Here is an 18,740-nt window from a genome sequence, read left to right on the forward strand (position 1 = left end):
TACTTGTGTTATTCAGTTTAACACAATTACATCTTGGATTTCTTGTCAATATACTACAATATTGGGAAGGCACATTTTATGGATTATTCTTGAATTGAGAATTTAAGTCTAAAATTTGGATGCAATTTAGTCAGTCTGAATTTCCTTCATTCTTCCTTAATATTCGAGCTCCTGTGATTCTCAAATAAGTTGACCAAAATAACTAATTTCCTTACTACCTCTGACTGTCCTGTATGTTGCATGTAAGGTTTGTAATAGATCTCTACATCTGTGTCTTATTCTTTCCTATATTCTAAACATGTTTTTTACAGCACTGACCTTTTTACCCCAATAATTTGATGTAGAAAACTTGTTTTCCTAAAATGCCTATATTAGTCAGTAAGTATGTTTTAATAAATACAGCATCTTTATTATTAACCAATGTTTCAAAGGTATAATTACTTCTGGGAACAATTTAGTACTATTTAAAAAAAACAAAACAAACAAACAAACAAAAACAATAAACATCAGTTAAGTACAGAGTAAAAATTCTTCCGCATGGCTTCTTGAGTGAGTTTGAATGAAAGAAATACTAAATTGAGATCTAATTGGTATTTTTCAGATAAACCAATATTCTTTATGGAGGTCATATTTGTTACAGGGTAACAAATATGCATAAGATAACAGTAGAATATGAAGGACTAGCTTTATGTTTTAGATGTAAGTTCTCATGGGGAAAGGGTTATTTGAGATGTTGAGAAGGGCAGACACACTCCAGAGCACACCAACATTTTTTCCATGTCAGATTCTCCCACATTTGTTTTCTTTCAAAGTAGTTTTCATTGATTTCATTAGAATTACTTCTCATTCACAACATCGTAAATCAGATTAGAATGAGGTCTTCTAGGGTCATTGTTGCTTTAGAGCATTAAGGTAGGGCAGGCATACTTTATATAAAAACAAGGTAATCTCTCCTATACTATGAAATCTAGGAAAAGCAATTTGGTGAGAAGCAAGACTTTCATATAGGCCTGATTTCCTTTATTTCCTGCTTTTCATTTCAGACATGTGGAGTAATAATAACACTAAAGATCTTGTCAGTGTTCAAGGTTGGAGGTTTCTCATTTCTTTCAGTCTTCCATTGGTGTCTTTTTTAAGGACTGATTTAGTTTTGCAAAGAGGCAGGCTTTGTTTTTTAGGTGTACCCCAAATTAGGTCTGGAAGAGGTTCTTCTTGCATTTTTTTTCCTACTGCAGACATTCCCACTTGGCAATGCCTGTAGTAAATGTTACTCAATTTAGAAGGCAACAATTTCTTGCAAGGGGTTATCCTGAGCCTTAAAGTTGCTTCTTAAACCTGGACTTTTCTCTAGTGTGTATATTGGTAGATGGAGTGAATGGCTTTTGTCATGTGCATTTCAGAATCATGTGGTGGGTGACACTGGGGTGGTGTATGACCCTGTTTGGTCTTATGCCGGTAGACTCTATCTTCATTAAAATTTTTCTTAAAAGATGTATCTTCATTAGTGAGGCAAAACTACACATACTTTCACGGCTCTAGATGTGATTGCACACTTCAGTGGTTCACATCACATGGCCTGGCTGTGTGGCAGCTATTTTCTTGTTTGCATTTTATGACTATGACAGAGACATTTCACGCTTTAGACAGATGCCCTCTGAAAGTTTTCAAAGTTGAAATGAATGAAGTAAATTCTTGAAGTAAATCATTGAATCATAGAGTGGCCTGGGTTGAAAAGGACCTTAAAGATCATCTAGTTTCAGCCCCCCTGCTCCAGGCAGGGTTACCAACCACTAGAGCAGGCTGCCCAAAGCCGCATCCAGCCTGGCTTTGAATGCCTCCAGGGATGGGGCATAGATATGAATAGATACAGAATACATTCATGTGGTAGTATGATCAAATGTTATCTGCTTAAATCTCTCTGAGAAGGGAGTTTACTTTGAGTAATACTGTGAGTGTGCTTCTGGTCAGATAAATAGATGGCATGGCGCATATGACCGTAGATGTTCCTGAGATTTTGCTGCTCTTTGATTCATGTGGGTTTCCCATGGGAATACATGAGAGTCTGTCCCAGAATGACTTGACATTCTTCCACCCCTGGAGGAATCAGAGTATGATACAGTTGATTGCAATAGTAGGATGCTGAGTGCTCGCCCATCTAGGAAGTCCCCTCAAATCTGTGCACTGCCTTCTTTGCGCTCAGCATTGCCCACAGGTCTGCAGGAAATTGTCTGCAAAGAACTTCAAATATCCATTTGCAAACATGATTTTGGAAACTTGCATTGCATTGGAAAGATGAGTTTTGATGAGTATTATTTAATTACAGCATCTAAAGTGCCTGTGTAAGTGAAGGAAAAGCCTGTTTATTAGAAGGTCTGTGTATTAGAAAGTAGCTAGAGTGGCATTTCCTCTCTTATCCAGACCCTTCCCCATGTACAGGCTAATGTCATGCTGCCACTGAAATATTTTTTGTCATGTTCAGATAGAGGAGCACTCCATGGAGCACTGACTACAGTGCTTGGCAGGCATTCTTCATTTTCTGTGAGCTTTCTGCTACCGAGAGCCATAGCTCTCCGATACAATCAAACACTTGGCAGTGGAAAGCTGCCATGAATAACACTCCAGCTTTGTAGCCTTTGTTACTAATCAGCTCTCAAAAGCTCTTGGAATTAGGTGAATGAAGAAAATATTGCTTGAATATTTCAGTCTTTTCTGGAGCCCTTTGATTATGTGTATAAAGAGAGCATCTATGTAAATAACCCTCCTCAGATTTAGCTTTTCATTCTCATACTGGATTGTGTGATAAACAGAAAGGCTACTGCTCAGTATGCACCAACACCTGGGAATAATCATGCAGAAATAACACTGAGAAACTGCAGAGCGTCTGTTCTTGACATTAACTTTCCTCAGTTTGACAGTCTGCCACCACCAGATGTTAGTCTTATGTGCCTGTTTTCCACTGGAGATGGCGGCCTTCCTGCCTCCCTCTTTGCCTCTAATAGCTCGCATCAGTGCCCTTTGTAGAATTCATGACAGCAACCATGTCACCACAGCTATCACTGAGAGCCTCCACTCCGCTCTGCTGGCATTACGGTTATCAAACAGGATGGGGTCGTTTTAAAACACGGAAAACTGAAGCAATATTTACGCTCTGTGTATTTTGTGGTATGAGTAAGGTCATCGTACTCGTGCAGCTCTCACGAACCTCAGGGAGAATTAATGTCCACCGAGTTCTCAGCCAGAGGCTTGGTGCTCAGATGTAGCACAGCAGCAGCCCCTTTCTCTGCAGCAGCCACTCTTTGGCCTTGTCCCATAGGAGTCATTTCCATGGAAAACATGGACATCTATTAGCAGTTCTAAATAAGCCAGAGCCAAGTACAAATATTTGTAACAAAGAAGTTGATAGGCTACACTGTCAGATCTGTGCTTTCTTTTTAGCTGCTTTTTACCGTTTAAAAGACATGGAAAGTGGAAGACGCATCTTCCAGTTTAGTCTGCATCCATTTAAAACATTTGCTAGTTTAGTTTGATAATAGCAAACTTTTTTTTTTCCCTCTGTCTTTCTGGTGAGCATGTTTTATGGAAGAATGATGTTGCAAGTGGACTAGGAGAGTTTGCACAGCATTGCAAAACACCACGTAAACCATGAAGCAGGCCATTCAATAGCGTTTCTTCATTTTATGAAGGTTTTATAAGGCTTAGCTTTTCTAAAGCACCAGGCTCCTTTGCCCTGCCCTGCTGGTTGAAGATCCCAGTTCTCCTCTGGCTTGTGGTGATGTGGGTTGAGGGCTGAGTACTCCTCCAAATGGCACCCCAGGGTACACGCTGATGGCAAAACACTGACAGAGCCCCACGAGGCAGCCCGTCCACATAGCACAAAGCCCGTGTCCCCTTGGACCAGGCACACGGGTCATGGTTTTGCGCTTACTGCTAGATGTTGCAAGAGAGCTGCTGCTCCTGGGGGCCATTTAGTGCATGATTTGCATCTGTGGACTCATGTCTGCATTGCAAGGGACGTGTCTTTGTGCTCAGACTCTGCAAGCACCATGTTGTAAAGAGTGACGATATCTCTGCAACACTGCGTTGTTTTTGTGCCACAGTAACTGCTTGTGCTGGGTAGTGTTTTGTTGGTATTAGTAGGCTTTTACACCTAATGGATACTTTTAGTATTCATGTTTTGATTTGATTTTTTTTTTTCTCTTTGCTTTGCTCTATCTCTAACCTGAAAATTATTCCTAAATAAAAAGGCCTATATAAAGTCCTATTACAGTCTTAAATTAGAAGAGCTCCTCCTCCCAAGTGAAGAAAAGTTATAGGGGAAGAATGTGACTATAGGTCTCTCTTGTCTTCTCCTTTGTTCTAGTATAATCAAGATTACAGTCCAGGCTCATCATACAAAGATCATACCAAATGCTTTTGTTTAATATTTAGCTCACTCAGGACCTGCATGCACAATTAAAGTTGGCCCTCTGTTTGTATAAATAATGCTTAAAGCAAAAGAATTAATTTTTACAAAGGCCATTTACCTTTATCGTTTTAGATTTTCATTTCATTTTCTCATTATCAAAACTGTCCATGAGATGAGTGATCTGATACGTGATCCAAAGGATATGTGATAGAAGGGTAATGAATACTCTTTAGTACTTTTTCCTCGTTGCCTCCCATTTGCTAATTGGGCTTTAAGACAATGCAGAATTAACTTTGATCTATGTTAAGATATATTTGAATGAGACCTAGATGACAGTGTGAAGTGAGTCATCTTCTCTTTCCTGTTAAGCCCTCTTACAGGGGTCCAGAATTAAAAACCTAGACTTAAAGACATTTAATCATCAATTTGAAAGCAGCTAGAAAGCTATCTTTCTGAATTGTTGGACTGAAGAAGGATTTTGGGCTATGGTGTCTATGATCCAGGAGGGCAAACATACATGAATTTTAGGTGGTACATTTAATTGTTTTAGCTAGTTTAGTGGGTACAATCCTTATATCTTTTCAGTTTCAAAAGACCTTATGACCATAATAAAATACTAAGAACACTCAGGCGAGATCCTTGTACAGAAAATGTACTACTGGGTATACTGAAAGTCATACAGCAAACATAACTTCTAAAGTCCATATAGACACATTGACTGTATATGAGTTTTCTGTGTACTGGCTGATTGTCTGGCAAATTGTATTCTTCCATGTATGTGTTTTGGAAGCCCTTAGATATTATGTGGTTTTGATAGATTCCTGTAAAAGTCCTCATCTGTTATTTCAAGTGGAAAGACGTAAATGTTAGCTGTAAGCTGTTAGGTGGGTGATCCTAATGCATTTTAAGTGGCTGGAAGACAAGAGATTATATTTGATGGCATTTGGGTATTAGAATTGTTCCAAGTACTAATTTCTCGATGATGCAGATGAAAAAAAATGTCATTTTTGTGTCTTTGTTCTGTCTTTATAAATGTTTTTCTTTAAATAGAAAATGAAGTTGCCAGTTTGCAAAATTAATTTCCATCCCCAAATCAGTCTCTGTCAGCACCAAGAAAAAAGTGTCCTCAATCCTTTTTTCTTAAAAACAAAAGAAAACCCAAAAACGTTTATTTTATAGTAGCTGTCTGTGACAACAGGGAATAGTCTTGTAGAAACGTAGCAATTTGCCTTGTTTAGCATGATAGATATTTTTGTACGTCATTTTTCATGTGCAGCATTTGGGCTGATGTTGACAAAATTAAATTCATAAAACTGAAATTACCAATGCTACTTCAAATCCCTGCATATGCAAATGCAGTCCAAGCAAACTGGATTTTCTTTTGTTTGTTTTTAGCTTTTTTTTTTTCCTTTTTTTTTTTTTTTAAAATCTCACAGCATCGTTATAGTAAGTTTGTCTGTTGTTTTCAGGTTGATCCCCTGTTTACAGTGCCTGCACCTCCACCTCCGATTTCCAGCAGTATCACACCTCAGATTCTGCCTTCCTACTTTTCCCCATCTTCATCCAATATTGCAGCACCAGTCGAGCAGCTTTTGGTACGGACTCGTTCAGTGGGTGTAAATACTTGCGAGATTGGAGTTGTAACAGAACCTGAATGCCTTGGACCCTGTGAGCCTGGGACCAGCGTGAACTTGGAAGGAATTGTGTGGCATGAAACCGAAGAAGGTAAATTGTTTTTTCCATTAGGCTTGTCTGTTAGATATGTTAACAAGGAGAAGATTCTGCCTGGGTACTGTGCGGGGGCTTGCTCGTCTATTGGGACATCATAATGTACAGTGGCAGGCACAGCTGCTAGCTAAGCTAGTGGGTTTTTCTTTTAAAAACAAATGGCAGGTTTTTATTATTTAAGCAGTCATCTTTTTCCAAATGACCTGCCATGTAACCCCGATAAACAATGGAATTGTTTCCTATTTCTGTAGTGAGAAATGTGTATGAATAAAAATCTAACAGAATAGCAAAAATATGCTGTTTAAATGCAAATCATGAGGAGAGTGTATGTGAGAGGAGTGGATATGTGAATGTTTCACATGAAAACTTAGAAAGCCGAGTATTTTGGATATCAGATACTATGATCGAAAATTCTGCCATTATATAATAATAGAGGCCCCAGAGACCCTTCAGAAATTCTGTTTGATGCTGTGATCATCATTTGCATTTTGGTTGTTTGAAACGTGGTTTAAGAGGAAAACATCCTTGTTCTAAGAGAGATGTTCCATCTGGTGAAGAAGTGCTATCTAAGCCAGACTGATTTCTTTAATACCCTTTGAAGGCATTTGGCCAAGTAGGAGTGCTGGAAAGCTTCAGGGAATTCTAAATGTTGATTGGCTATGATTTAGAACAAAGTAGAAAGAGGATTATGCTGTGATATGCAGATTTTTCCATTTTTGTTTTCTAAAGCTCATTATTATTCTCTTGTTAATATTAAAAATACTGCATATATCCCCTAAACTACTGCAGTTTTTGTTTTGACAGTACTGGATTTCTCCAGTTAGAGCTGCATGAGAGTCTTCCTTTGATTACTCTTACGTTTGTTTTGAGGATAATTTAATTGTTAGTGGTCTACCACCATCAACAGTGAGAACAAGATTATTTACTAAGGGATGTAATGAAAGAATACAGCGGTGCATTGCTTCGTGATAAATCCTGACATCCTGCAGACGTACGTTTAATGGCATTTGGTCCTTTGCAGTGATACATAAGACCTCACCAAAGTGCTCTGCACTGTCCTCTCAAAAATCAATAGAGTCAGATTTACTCGCTCGTATATGCTTTCATCCATCCATCTTTCTCTCTGTATGTCTACAGCAGATTCATAAGGTAGATTGATCCTTTTAGATTGTTTTTAAAGCACAATATAAATTCTGTTTTAAAATATCCCTGCAGAGATGACTGCCTGTAGTGACTCCGGTTTTCCTTGACTGGCCTGTATTAACCGGAGTTGGAATGTGTGGGCGTTAACTGTGGTGACATGAAAGAGCAGTAGCCGTTAATAGTGTTATTCTTGCTGAATAAACTAAACTTCTGACCCCCACTGAATTTAAGAAGCCTGTCTTGTTAAAGGTTTGGCACCAGAAATGAAGTATTAAAAAAAAAAAAAAAAAAGTGCATTCTGGTCAGGATGACATTCCATTTACCAGTTTCTCAGCACTCCACTGGTTTAAAAGCTCTTGTTATTTAATAGAAATTAACTCCCTTAACCTTTTCCCAGTTTGTCTAAAACAATTTTCTGAAACAACTCAGAGTTCAATGACAGCGTGTTTAAGTGTAATGGTTTTGAATGTGCCTGTTTTCACAGCTTTACAAATACTGTTTGGTAAGTCTACATCTATGAATGAGTACAGTGATCCACGCAGTGGGATTTTAAATGCTAGCATGTAGTTTTAGCGACTGAAGATAATTGATAGGGTTTTGTGTTGTACAGTTTGTACTGTGGTCTTGTATTGTTTCAGACTCTGCTTAACTGAAGAAAATATCATAACTTGTATTCTGTTTTTCCTCCACACCAGCGCTCACAATCAAGACTCTATTATGAAAAATGAGTTCTTAATGATCGGTTTTGCGTTTTAATTGGGTTTTGACATTTGGGGCACAGATATATGTATATATTTAGCTGTTTTCAAATTTTCTGACACATTCATGAAAGCAACTATGTAGCAGCTTGCATAAAGCCATTTCTGCCAAATTTTAGAAAACAGGGTGCAGATGGGTCTTCTATTTGCCTTTAACAGAAGGATGATTATCAGATACTCATTTTCTCCAGTTACGATTCTGACTTTAATTAGGCCAGAACACGACCTTTGCTAAAATTGGTGTAGATCCAGAATACTCTAACCGAAATCATTGTAGCTGGTGAGATACAAAACCATCTTTGTTGTTCATAATGTCCAATTGAAATATGAATTTCTTTTGTGATTTGCATATGTTTTTTCATATTTACTCCCTTCACTGGTTTCCAAAGCCTAATAAAAACATTCATGTAGACTGACATCTAATTAGCTGTCTATAAATTCAATGGCTGTTTTAGGGAACCACCAACAACAAGAAGCTAAGGTATGAAAATTTCTGACCTTGGCTTGTGTTTTGAGATATTTGAATTATTTTGTATCTGATTTAGCCACTCTGTAAGATGAGTCATAAGCTGATTAGAATAGGCTTGTAGGATGTCTGCATAACCACTATTGCGTATGGGAACTGTGAACCAAATGTGCTGCTGAGCAGACATCATATGCTGCAGCAGCTAGCGTTCGGAATGCAAACACAGAAAGGATGTGGTGAACATAGTTATTTAGAAAGAAAAAAAAAAAAAAAAAAAGGTAAAGTGAGTACAGGAAGGTGAAATCCAATGGTTTATATAGACCTCTTTGTTAATTCCACCACATGCTTCCTAGAAGAGAAGATATTTTCTCAAGAATGCATGTTTTGAAGGTTTTCAGTATCTGAAGTAACCAGTTTTCTTTTAGGAATGTTGAAGTTCTGTTGCATTGTTTCTTCAAGGTCACAAGAAGGATGATGTTTGGTTTTACTACTCATGTTTTTAAGATAATTGTCCCAAAGGGGGAAAAAAAAAAAAAAACATCCTTGGATATCAGACAAAATAATGGCTGATTAAGAGTGTGTTGTTACTACAGCTCTTTTCATTTACTCCGTGATAACCTATTCAGTTGATTTAATCGGCAGATACAATAAATCAGACTTCTTCACTGAGTGTTTCAGTCTTAAGGTGTGTATAGGTGAAGCTGGTATCTGAATTCTGTCATATCTTATTACAAGGCTTTGTAACTAACCACAGCTGTGGTGTTACTAATATAATTGCCTGAGAACGCTATTATCATGTGAGCATTTCTCAGTTGCATTATTCAGTTGTGTAGTGTTTAATTTCTACGTATGTATCGTGCATGCATTTTCTTCAGTGTAACATCCTTGTTTAAATAACTTGAAAACGTATCTGAAGTGGTGTAAATGGTTGAAGAAGAAATTGTATGGAAGGAGCTAGTTGGGGTTATTGTATAGTAGTGGAATGAGAAATGGTTATGGGAAAATCAACCTGAAAGTTTGCAGATGATTTGGACGTTTGATGCCAAGAGCTACCATCCAGTAGCAGTAAAAATCCATCATAAAAAGCAGCTTGGTAGTGTTACTGGAGTGTATTTTGTTGTTTGGTTGTTTTTGTGATGCTCTGGGAAGCAACTGCTAAATGTCTGTATTTCCATACTGAAAAATAAGGTTTATCTAGAATCAGGTACTTGCTAAATGGTGTAATTATCTTCTGGGAAAACAGTTTTGAAGAGAGCAGTAATTGTTTCTTACTGCCTGGAGGAGATAAAAATGACCCAGAAAAAAAGGAAACCACCGACCAACTTTCTAAATTGCTTAGAGCTTGCTTTTCTGTTGTGTTTCTCACACGCAGTTGCCCTGGGTCATGTCCTGTTTTTGGTTCAGTGTCTAGTAATAGAGTTAGCCTTTAGATGTGAGAAGCACTAGTTCTGATGATGTCTTGTTTGCTTGAAAACTGTGTAGGAGACAGCCATCCGTCACCTTGCTGCCTTTGTGTGCAGAACAAGCTGTCAACACGCAGCGCTCGAGTTCTCGCATTGCTGCATCAACATTCTTCCTCTTGTGCAGCTTGGGTAAAAGTTGCTGTTGTTGTTCAGTAATAAATAATGGAATAATGAGTTGGATCTTTCAAAGTGTTCGCTTGTTGATTTTATAACTCAAGACTAGTTGGCAGGTGTCAGAAACAGGAGTCTGAAGTTTGCTGAAATTTAATTATATTGGATCTCAGAAGTGTGATGGGATCACCTCTGCGGTGTTCCAGATTTATGCTAGCATCAGTTCTGACACTGTTTTGCAGAAATTTCCAGGAGAAAGGAGAACACTTAGATAACCCAGAGAGACATGCTGATACTTGTGGGTGGTTTTCTCAGCCATGTTTGCATCTAATATGCATAGGTGGTGTTTTGAAAACATGCCTGTTGCACAGAACTAAGGCTAATTCCTCCTTGCTGTACTAGGTGGTGTTGGTTTTGCAAAATGCTGTTTTGAAAGAACACAGTCTGTTTTAAATGTCTTTGGTTATGTATGTGTTCATACATGTGTGTGTAAGTAAGGGTGTGTATGTGAGTATAGAAATAGCATTAGAAGAATGAGAAGTAGTCTGGCTGCCTTTGATTCCCCTTAGCAATTTTTTTGTGGTTTAACAACCACATCTTCCTACTTTCACATATGCAAAGGCATGATGAAACAATGAAACCTGTAATGTCGAAAGCACTGTCAAATATCTAAGTAAACAAATGCAGAAATTCAGTTGTTGTTGTTGTTTTTTCTAATATGTTTTATCAAAGAACGTTACAATAATACATAAAAATTCAGATAAACGTGGTTAATCAAGACTGTTGTCTTGAGCTCAGGCAAGGATTATAGAGAGAGGTAATGTCATTTATTAAACCAAGCAATACAGTTGGAAAAAAAAACAGAGAAGCTTTCAAGCCGAGTGTATTTGCATTCTGCCCTTTATGTGTAATGTTGAGCATTAACTTGCTGAATACAGGAAGTAGCAGCTTGGTATTCTTAACCACCGTGTTCAGTACAGAACTGAAAGACTGCGTATTTTTATGGGAGAGAAACACAAAGATGTTCTCTGTTCAAACATCATGCTTGGTTTGTCTGTGTTAGGGAGAAGCAGCTCATGGAGGAGATAGATGTTCCCTTCATGTAGCTAGCCAAAAGAGCTAAACCCAGCTTTTTTTCTGCTGTTAGGAGAGCCATCAGCTGACATGTATGAGTGCCAGCCAGTATCATCAAAATGTATGTGACCACAAAAAGCCTGCACAGGTGTTTATATCTTGAGATGTTTTGTTTTACTGTTCCTCTTTCTCTTGTCTGTGAGATCAGAGCCAGTAAATGAATGGACTTAACGAAGCCTGAAATCTGTAATTGTAGAGCTCTGCTGCCCCGCTGGATTAGGTAAGGTACATGAAGTCTGACGCTTGGCATGTGTCGTGTGGAAACTCATAGCACATGAGAAATGATGAAAAGAGAGTGTTGTGTTTTATGGAAACCGTACCTGTGTTGCAAGAGACATCTTGGGAGGTCATGCTTTGTGTCCTAGAGCCAAAGGAGGCTATCTGAGAAAATTTTTTTAAGAGTATAATTTTATAGGACTTGGACCATGAGAGGAGTTCAGGAGTAGGTGTGCTGAGGTTTTTTGGGTCTATGGGACCTTCTTGGTCACCTCACCATTGTGCCTGTCCTTACAGTGTAGTGCTTGTTAATGGATGTGAATCCTGATGTTGCCATATAACTGGCTTCTGCAGTGTTTCTCATGTGTTTGTCTGCAGCACGTAGTGCAGGCCTCTTTGGGAGGCAAGGAGTGCTTGGACTAAGCCAGTATGGCATTAGCTGCATTTTGACATACTTTATTCTTGTGGCATGTCTGTAGCAAAAATGCTTATGCTGAGACAACCAAAAAGGGAACTCTCTGACTGAACAAACTGTTACGTGTACCCTTCAGCTTCCCAATTAGTCTGCTACTTCTCCTCTATTTGATTGTTTTCACCTTAAATAATTGGAGCGAATAATAATTTTAGAGGCAAACCCCTGTGTTATCCACAGAAGCTACTTAAAGTGTTTTCAAGCTGTTGGGACCAGCTCTTCCAAGCCAGGTGTACACAGCTGAGTTGATGTGACTTTAATGAGTTGCCATGAATCAGCCAGCCTACGCTAACCAAACCTTTGCGGGCTCTTAGTTCACAGCAAACAGTAGATAAATGATGTCAGTATAAACCTTCTCAGTGAAAGAGAGATGCAAAATAGATAATGAATGTTCCCTGCTGGCAGAGCTGTAGGTCAGAAGGAGATATTTTGACCTCAAGTTTAATGCTGTTTCTTTTACATAACATGCCTTTTTTCAGAAATGCTCAACTACTTGTTCATTTGAAGAGTAATTTAAGTTTAAGGCTATTTGTTTAGGTAATAGAGTGCATCACATGTTAGTGAATTTCTGTAATAGAAAAAAAAAGAGAAAAAAGATGAAAACAGAACCACTGTGAATTTCCATCTTTCTTAACGCAGTAGAGAAATCCAGCTAGTTCATTGCCCCTTTCCATTCCTTCCTTACATCATCACTTCAGATCAGCGAACGTGTAAATATGCTGTTATGTTAAATGTTAAATTTGGTTTCTAAATGTCAGCCTTCCTCCTTGAACATACGCACACTGCAGGCTGTAAGTAGTGCTAGTCCTACAGCACTGTTTATAGATGCAGTGCATCTCTGTGGCTTGGGGGGTGCGTAATTTGTTTACTGCCCAGTGCTTGTCTTGTTGCTCCACTCTTAGGGATAGAGATGTGATGCTAAGCAGAGCATAGCCACAGTTCAGTTGCAGTAACTGACCGAGAGTATCCTAAGTGTCTTATTTATCCGAGTTAGTAACAGCCAGTTTGTCTGCAGAGAGCTGGCAAATGCCACATTTTACAGCTCAGTGAGGTTGGGTGCAACCATCTTGGTATAACCCCAGGCAGAGGATTAAAAAAAAAAAAAAAATCCAAATTCCAGACAATGCTTACATAAAAAGCTACGTCTTGGCAGACTGCTACAGAGGAAGACTCCCTGCTCTGCTTGTACATACATAGAAAACTATCCCTTTTACAAACAAGCATATGGGGGCAGGGAGGGTGCATAGAAAAAGGAAGGAGGATAATTGAGGTTGGAAACATTTGCTTGGAGCTATTTGAATGTGAAACTGAGCCTGCTCAAGCAGTGAGGTTATGAAGACTGAAGGAGTTGCTTTAAGAAAAGCAAGAGTTTTGAGCATTTACTGCTCAAAAGCAAAATCTCAATAGCAGCAGATTGCTTAGAAGTGAGACCATTCCAGTACAAAATGCTTGCAACATGTGGCGTTTGGATTTGTGGATAGCAGGGGGGAGAGATTGACTGCTAATGAAGAAAGCGTGTATGCGTGCAAGTGTTTTCTTACTGAATAAATATCACTGGAGTGAGGAATAAAAGCACAACTGAAATGATACCTTTAACTGGTGTGGCTCAGGGATTAAACCACTTATTTAAAGATGTTCTCACAGTCACTAAAATTTTGTACATAGTTTAACTAGTTCGGACAAGCTGTGGTCTTCTAGTTTTGCTAAGTTCCTATGTACTGCTCATGTTGTACAGGGTGGTGAATGAGAATTCTCTCTGTTATGGAACTATGTTTTCACTAGCTCAGATAAATACCAGTTTAATAAAAGAACTAAATCTTTTTTAAAATACATATATATGTTTAAGCTGTGTAGCAGAAAGATGCTTTTGGCATTGGGATTAGCTTGCCTGCACAAGACCAGTGTGTAGCCTAACATGCAGTTTTTCATTTTTTTATAATCAGTGGAAACTTAAATTTTGTCACCCTGAGTATATATGCATAATTCTTTCCAATTGTTATGATGTGGTAGTAACTAGCTACCAGTCTGGAATTGTTGGTGACAATCCAAAAAATGGAACAAAAACCTCGTTTTAAGAACTTTGAACAGTGAAAAGGTTTTTGGCCTTCAGGGTTACTAAAAGATTACAGTTTGTTTTTGTTCTGAGACAGGTAGACAGGAAAGGTAGAGGTTGAGTGTGAAGACAAAGAGTAGAATATCGAAAAAGAAAAGCTCAAGGGAAATAGCTTTCTTGATTTAGACTGAAAAACTAGCTCTAGATTTATTAAAGCTAGTGTTGCAATGGAAACCACAATTGAGATTCATTAATTTTATATCCCCAAACACCGTAAGATTTAAGGGAATAAATAGCACCTGGTAAAAGAAAAAAAAAAAGTCATAGAACTAGTTACACCCTGAATTTACTACCCTGACTAAGGATTCAATCATTAAAAAATAAATTAATTAAGAGGTATTTAAGAAAAGCCTTCTTTTTTTCCTACATTTTTTTGGCAGATGTCAATTAGTTGTTAAGCTTCCTTGAGAAGTTTCTTAGGGCTTTGCTTTATGTGATATTTTAGTGTACTTAAGTGATTTTGTTTTGTCTGAGTTTTTTTTTTGTTTGTTTGTTTGTTTCTGTATAGTCATAACAGCTAGAACAGCCTATTGGCTTTTTTTCCAGTGACTTAGCCAGTGGTATAGAGGTCTCCAAAAGAAAGGAGCTGAAGTTAATTGTAGGTAGATGTTTGCTCCTAACACTGAGGACGAGTGTTGTGGAGAAGCAGTTCCAGATCAATCTTCAGTTAATCTAGAGATGTTTTTTTTTCCCCCACTCACTTTAAAACTTCTGCATTTAAGTAGGTTGAAACAAGTAATTATGTTCTACTGCCTGTTTACTTTCCCCTACAGTGACTGAACCTATACTTCTTAACCTTGTATTCACACAGAGCTGGCTTTTGTGGATCTTTTAAAGCCTGAGGCTGTATGACCCCCCCCCCCCCCAACTCCCCCTCTCCCCGTAGTTAGGAGATTTTAGAAGTAAAAGAATAGTCTCAGGTTTCACTGAGGAAGCAGTTTTCCTTAGGGAAGAGATTAGCTGATGTCAATTTGTAGAGGAGTCAGTAACACATTTTGCTCTAATGTGTGTTACAGATTTTAAAAAAGGTTTACTTTGTAGGTTATTCACTACAATTTTATTAAAGTTCTGAAAAATCTTTCTGTAGATTCTGTCATTAATGAAAATGTTTTGCAAGAAATTAATTTTTGCTTCTTCAGAAATTTTGTTCAAGCCACTCTTGGTGGCTATGAAACTGGTACAAGTTTGTCTGCCTTCAAGCCAGTTTCATCAAAAGAACCTCCAGCTATCAGTTAATTTCATTCAGTTTGAGATTAAGAAGCATCACTGGTTATAAACTTGAGCAATTAAAAAAAAAAAAAAAAAAAAAAAAGAGAGAAAGGTGGACAAATCATCCAAGGTTGGAACTGTTCCCAGCTCGGGACTTGTGTTAGCCATAATCAAACCTGAAGGTCAATCAGTGGAAGCTACTGTTTGTTACTTAATGAAAATACAGATTATTTTTATATGAATTCTTTAATAGGGAAACAATATTTCATTCATGGTCCACATGGATTTGAAAAGTCTTTCATTTTTTCTTTACTGTATGAAGGAAAGAAAAGTCTTTTGTTAGTCTTATAAAACTTAAGAATTCAGTATTTATAAGAACATCAGATTTCTTAAGTGGCTATGTAGTTTAGTTCTTTGACAGTAGCCACTCTCTGAACTTTCTCAACACAGCCAACTTTTTGCACACCCCAGCTAAGCCCCATTTCCTCCAGAGTGGGAAGGAAAGGCCTTGTTTTTTGAAACATAATGGCATATTTTGTTTCTAATTAAACTGGCTAGTCAGCCTGTTTTGGCAACAGCTGTAGTCGAGAAAATGTTCAAACATCATTTTACTGACAAGGGAAAAGAAGGCAGCAAAGTTGTGCTCACAAATGCTGGTACAAGGCAGAGACATCTCCCCAGTGCTTCCAACTTGGGCTGATCCAGCATGTGAAAGCCTGAGGCACCCATTTAACAACACACATTTTCTTGCAGCATAGTTCTTTTGCAAACTTCCCATAACAAACCTTCATGTCTTGCTTGAAAGTAGTCTCCTAGACTTTGTGTGTGTCCCAAAAGTTGTTCAGACTCGTTCCTTTGACTTTTCCCTTCTCCAGAACATGAAGATTTGGAGGCCTCAACCTCCATGTTGTTGTAAGGTACAGCTTCATGCCAACCAGAAACACTGTAGAAGCTCAGATTTACCAGTTGGTGGTGTGTTTTTATGAAACAGGAACCATAAGACTATGTCAATTTCTTTGCTTTTATCCTGATTCTGTCCAATCAAGTTACTTACAAAGTGAGTAAAAATATGGAGGGAGAGGGACTCCTAAGGGGTTTGGCTTCAAGACTGTTGGTGGTGATCAGGTTACAAATGGTTCTGTTGGTCTAGACAAGGAATTGACAGGAAATAACTTAGAGAAAATGTTTTTGTATCCCCAAAGAGCTGTCTTCAAGGGGCACAGTTAGTAATACTGTTGTGAAAACCAACCTCCATTTGGACAGACAGCTTGATGCAGGCAAAGCTGCTAATTTGCTTTCAGCTTCAAGGAGATTTAGAGTCTTTGCATCGCTGGCAGTAGCACACAATGTAATTGTTATCCTTCTGCTTAATCTTCAGTCTAGCTGTATTGGCTTGTTGTAGCTAGGAAGGGCTGGAATGTTTACCGAATTAGCTGAACCAGACAGCTTCTCTTGAAAGTTGCTACGGGACTCCTCTGACTTTTTTGTATGTTACAAGAACACTCACTGTTCTTTTTGTGATTACATCTAGTCACAGAAACCCCACATAGAAAGGAAAATAAATTGGTGGTTATGAAAAGTAGGTGACAGAATTAATGTTCTTATACTGGCAACGTTACTCAGTTATTAGGGGCTGTCTGTAAATAACAGCTTTGCTTTCATCTATTTTCTGCCTCTTTCTTCCACAGAAGCAATTTTGTAACCCTACAATTTTTAAATACTTTAAAAAACCTAACTGTGTACCAGGAGATTTGTTTGCATTCCTATTATTCATTTTGGCAATGTTTGTGGACAGCAGCTGCTTACGCTTTTCGAATTTGTGCCATTAACATACCACTGGTGTAAACCTAGCTTGATTCACCAAAAACGCAATCTTCAGAAAAGGGATATAGCGTATCATTGTGCAATTAAATTATTTAGTCAGCCTGGTGGTTAAGCTTGGGTCAGCTTTGAAGGGTAAATTTCATTGCTGGGATACATTCTTGGCTATGAATGAATGCATGAATAATCTTTCTTTGAACCTTAAGATGCACAATAGACACAATAACTCTTGAGTTGAACTTTACAAGCAGAGCAGGCTGATTTATGGGCAGCTGTTGAAAGTGCTCCTAGTCAAATTATTTTTTAATCTGTGAAGTAGAAAGCTGTAGTATATTAATTACTGTAAACCATTGCAGTGGTAGACATAGAAAAGCTATGCAAGACTATGGGCTTTTAATTTATAGATTAAAAGAAGAAATAATGATTTTGACAGGGTACACTGCCATAAACTGAGAATTACTTGTCAAAGGGCTCCAGCAGACAAATAGCTGAAGGTGTTATCAGCCTCAACTGCTCAGCCTGTTGATCTGTGTAGGTTACCTCCCATTTAGGAGAAGCAACAACAGGGATTGTGTATGCTTCCCAGTACCAGCAAGTTTACAAACCTGCATAAGCCAGTGACAGTTTCATTTTACTTCAATAATGTGATTGGAAGTGACCAAGGATCTGGCATGTATTTGTTTCTACCCTTCTTGCTCCAAGGGCTGTAGTCTCAAGCAAAGGGTCAGGGTAGATATGCAAGAGCAGGTAACATCTCCCACTGCATCAAGATTTGGCTGAGCTCATCTGCTAGAGGGCTCAGTCTGCTGCAGGGATCGAGAGGTCTTTTTGTGATCAGCGATGATGGCTTGCTGCAGCACCTTTTCCATGGTTGGGGAGGGAATTTATTTCTGAGCTGTTTTGTCTACATTGCACTGTGCTAGGGCATTTATTGATCATGGTAAGGCATTCTGCATTACTGAAGTTGCATCATGGATTTTTTTACTTTTTTTTTTTTTAAAGGAGTTCTCAGAATTAGTTGCAGAAGGAGCAATTTGATTTTATTCTCTGATAGTTAACAGACCAAGCAGATGGGAGAGCAGACCTGGAGTAGTTTCTCTGGCTAGCTGCCATGATTCTGTGAATTTTGATTTGTGTGGATATGTAACAGTTTTATTTTTTCCCTTTTTGGAAATGTATGCCTGTAAGTCTTTGGGAAATTAATCGTTGGTTTCCTGTGAAATGTGCACTTGTAAAACAAATGTTGTAGCAATGTGCTGTGCAGACCCTGTGTTGTGTCAATTAGGAAGTGTGACATCAGCAAACTCCATAGGCTGTCAAAGGCTAAAGCACTTTTTAAAGCATCATTCCTTCCGAGCTCTCCAGAGAAAGCATTAAAAAATGACAGAAATATGAACTGCAGTTCAATACAGTTTTGTGCCCAAATGAGATTTTTAATGCCATTTGACCTTACACTATTTTGAATTTGAAATTAACAAGGCATTCAAATTTGCAAAATACATATTAACAGCAAAGTGTGAGTTGATGAATACTTGGAAATTTGAAATTTATCATTCCATATGGAGAAAGATGAAAAATACAACCCGCATTTCACTATTGGCCTGTCTTCCTTTCCCTTTTTGCTACTCCCTGTTCCCTCACACTAGAATGACCTGAAAGAAAAGTTACTTAAGCATTTAATAACCGTGATATTGATGATGA

At 38.2% G+C, this 18,740-nt stretch overlaps 1 protein-coding gene across 5 annotated transcripts in view; it reads left to right on the forward strand.

The window, feature by feature from the left end:
• Positions 1 to 18,740, forward strand: part of ZNF608 (zinc finger protein 608) — an 81,127-nt gene that overhangs the window by 31,455 nt on the left and 30,932 nt on the right. For all 5 annotated transcript variants that reach the window (XM_032206197.1, XM_032206196.1, XM_032206195.1 and 2 more), the window contains exon 3: positions 5,875 to 6,130. In XM_032206197.1, coding sequence (XP_032062088.1) covers positions 5,875 to 6,130 — 256 coding nt within the window. The remainder of the gene's footprint in view (positions 1 to 5,874; positions 6,131 to 18,740) is intronic.

The sequence above is a fragment of the Aythya fuligula genome, chromosome Z, assembly GCF_009819795.1.
Source record: "Aythya fuligula isolate bAytFul2 chromosome Z, bAytFul2.pri, whole genome shotgun sequence".
Lineage (NCBI taxonomy): Eukaryota > Metazoa > Chordata > Aves > Anseriformes > Anatidae > Aythya > Aythya fuligula.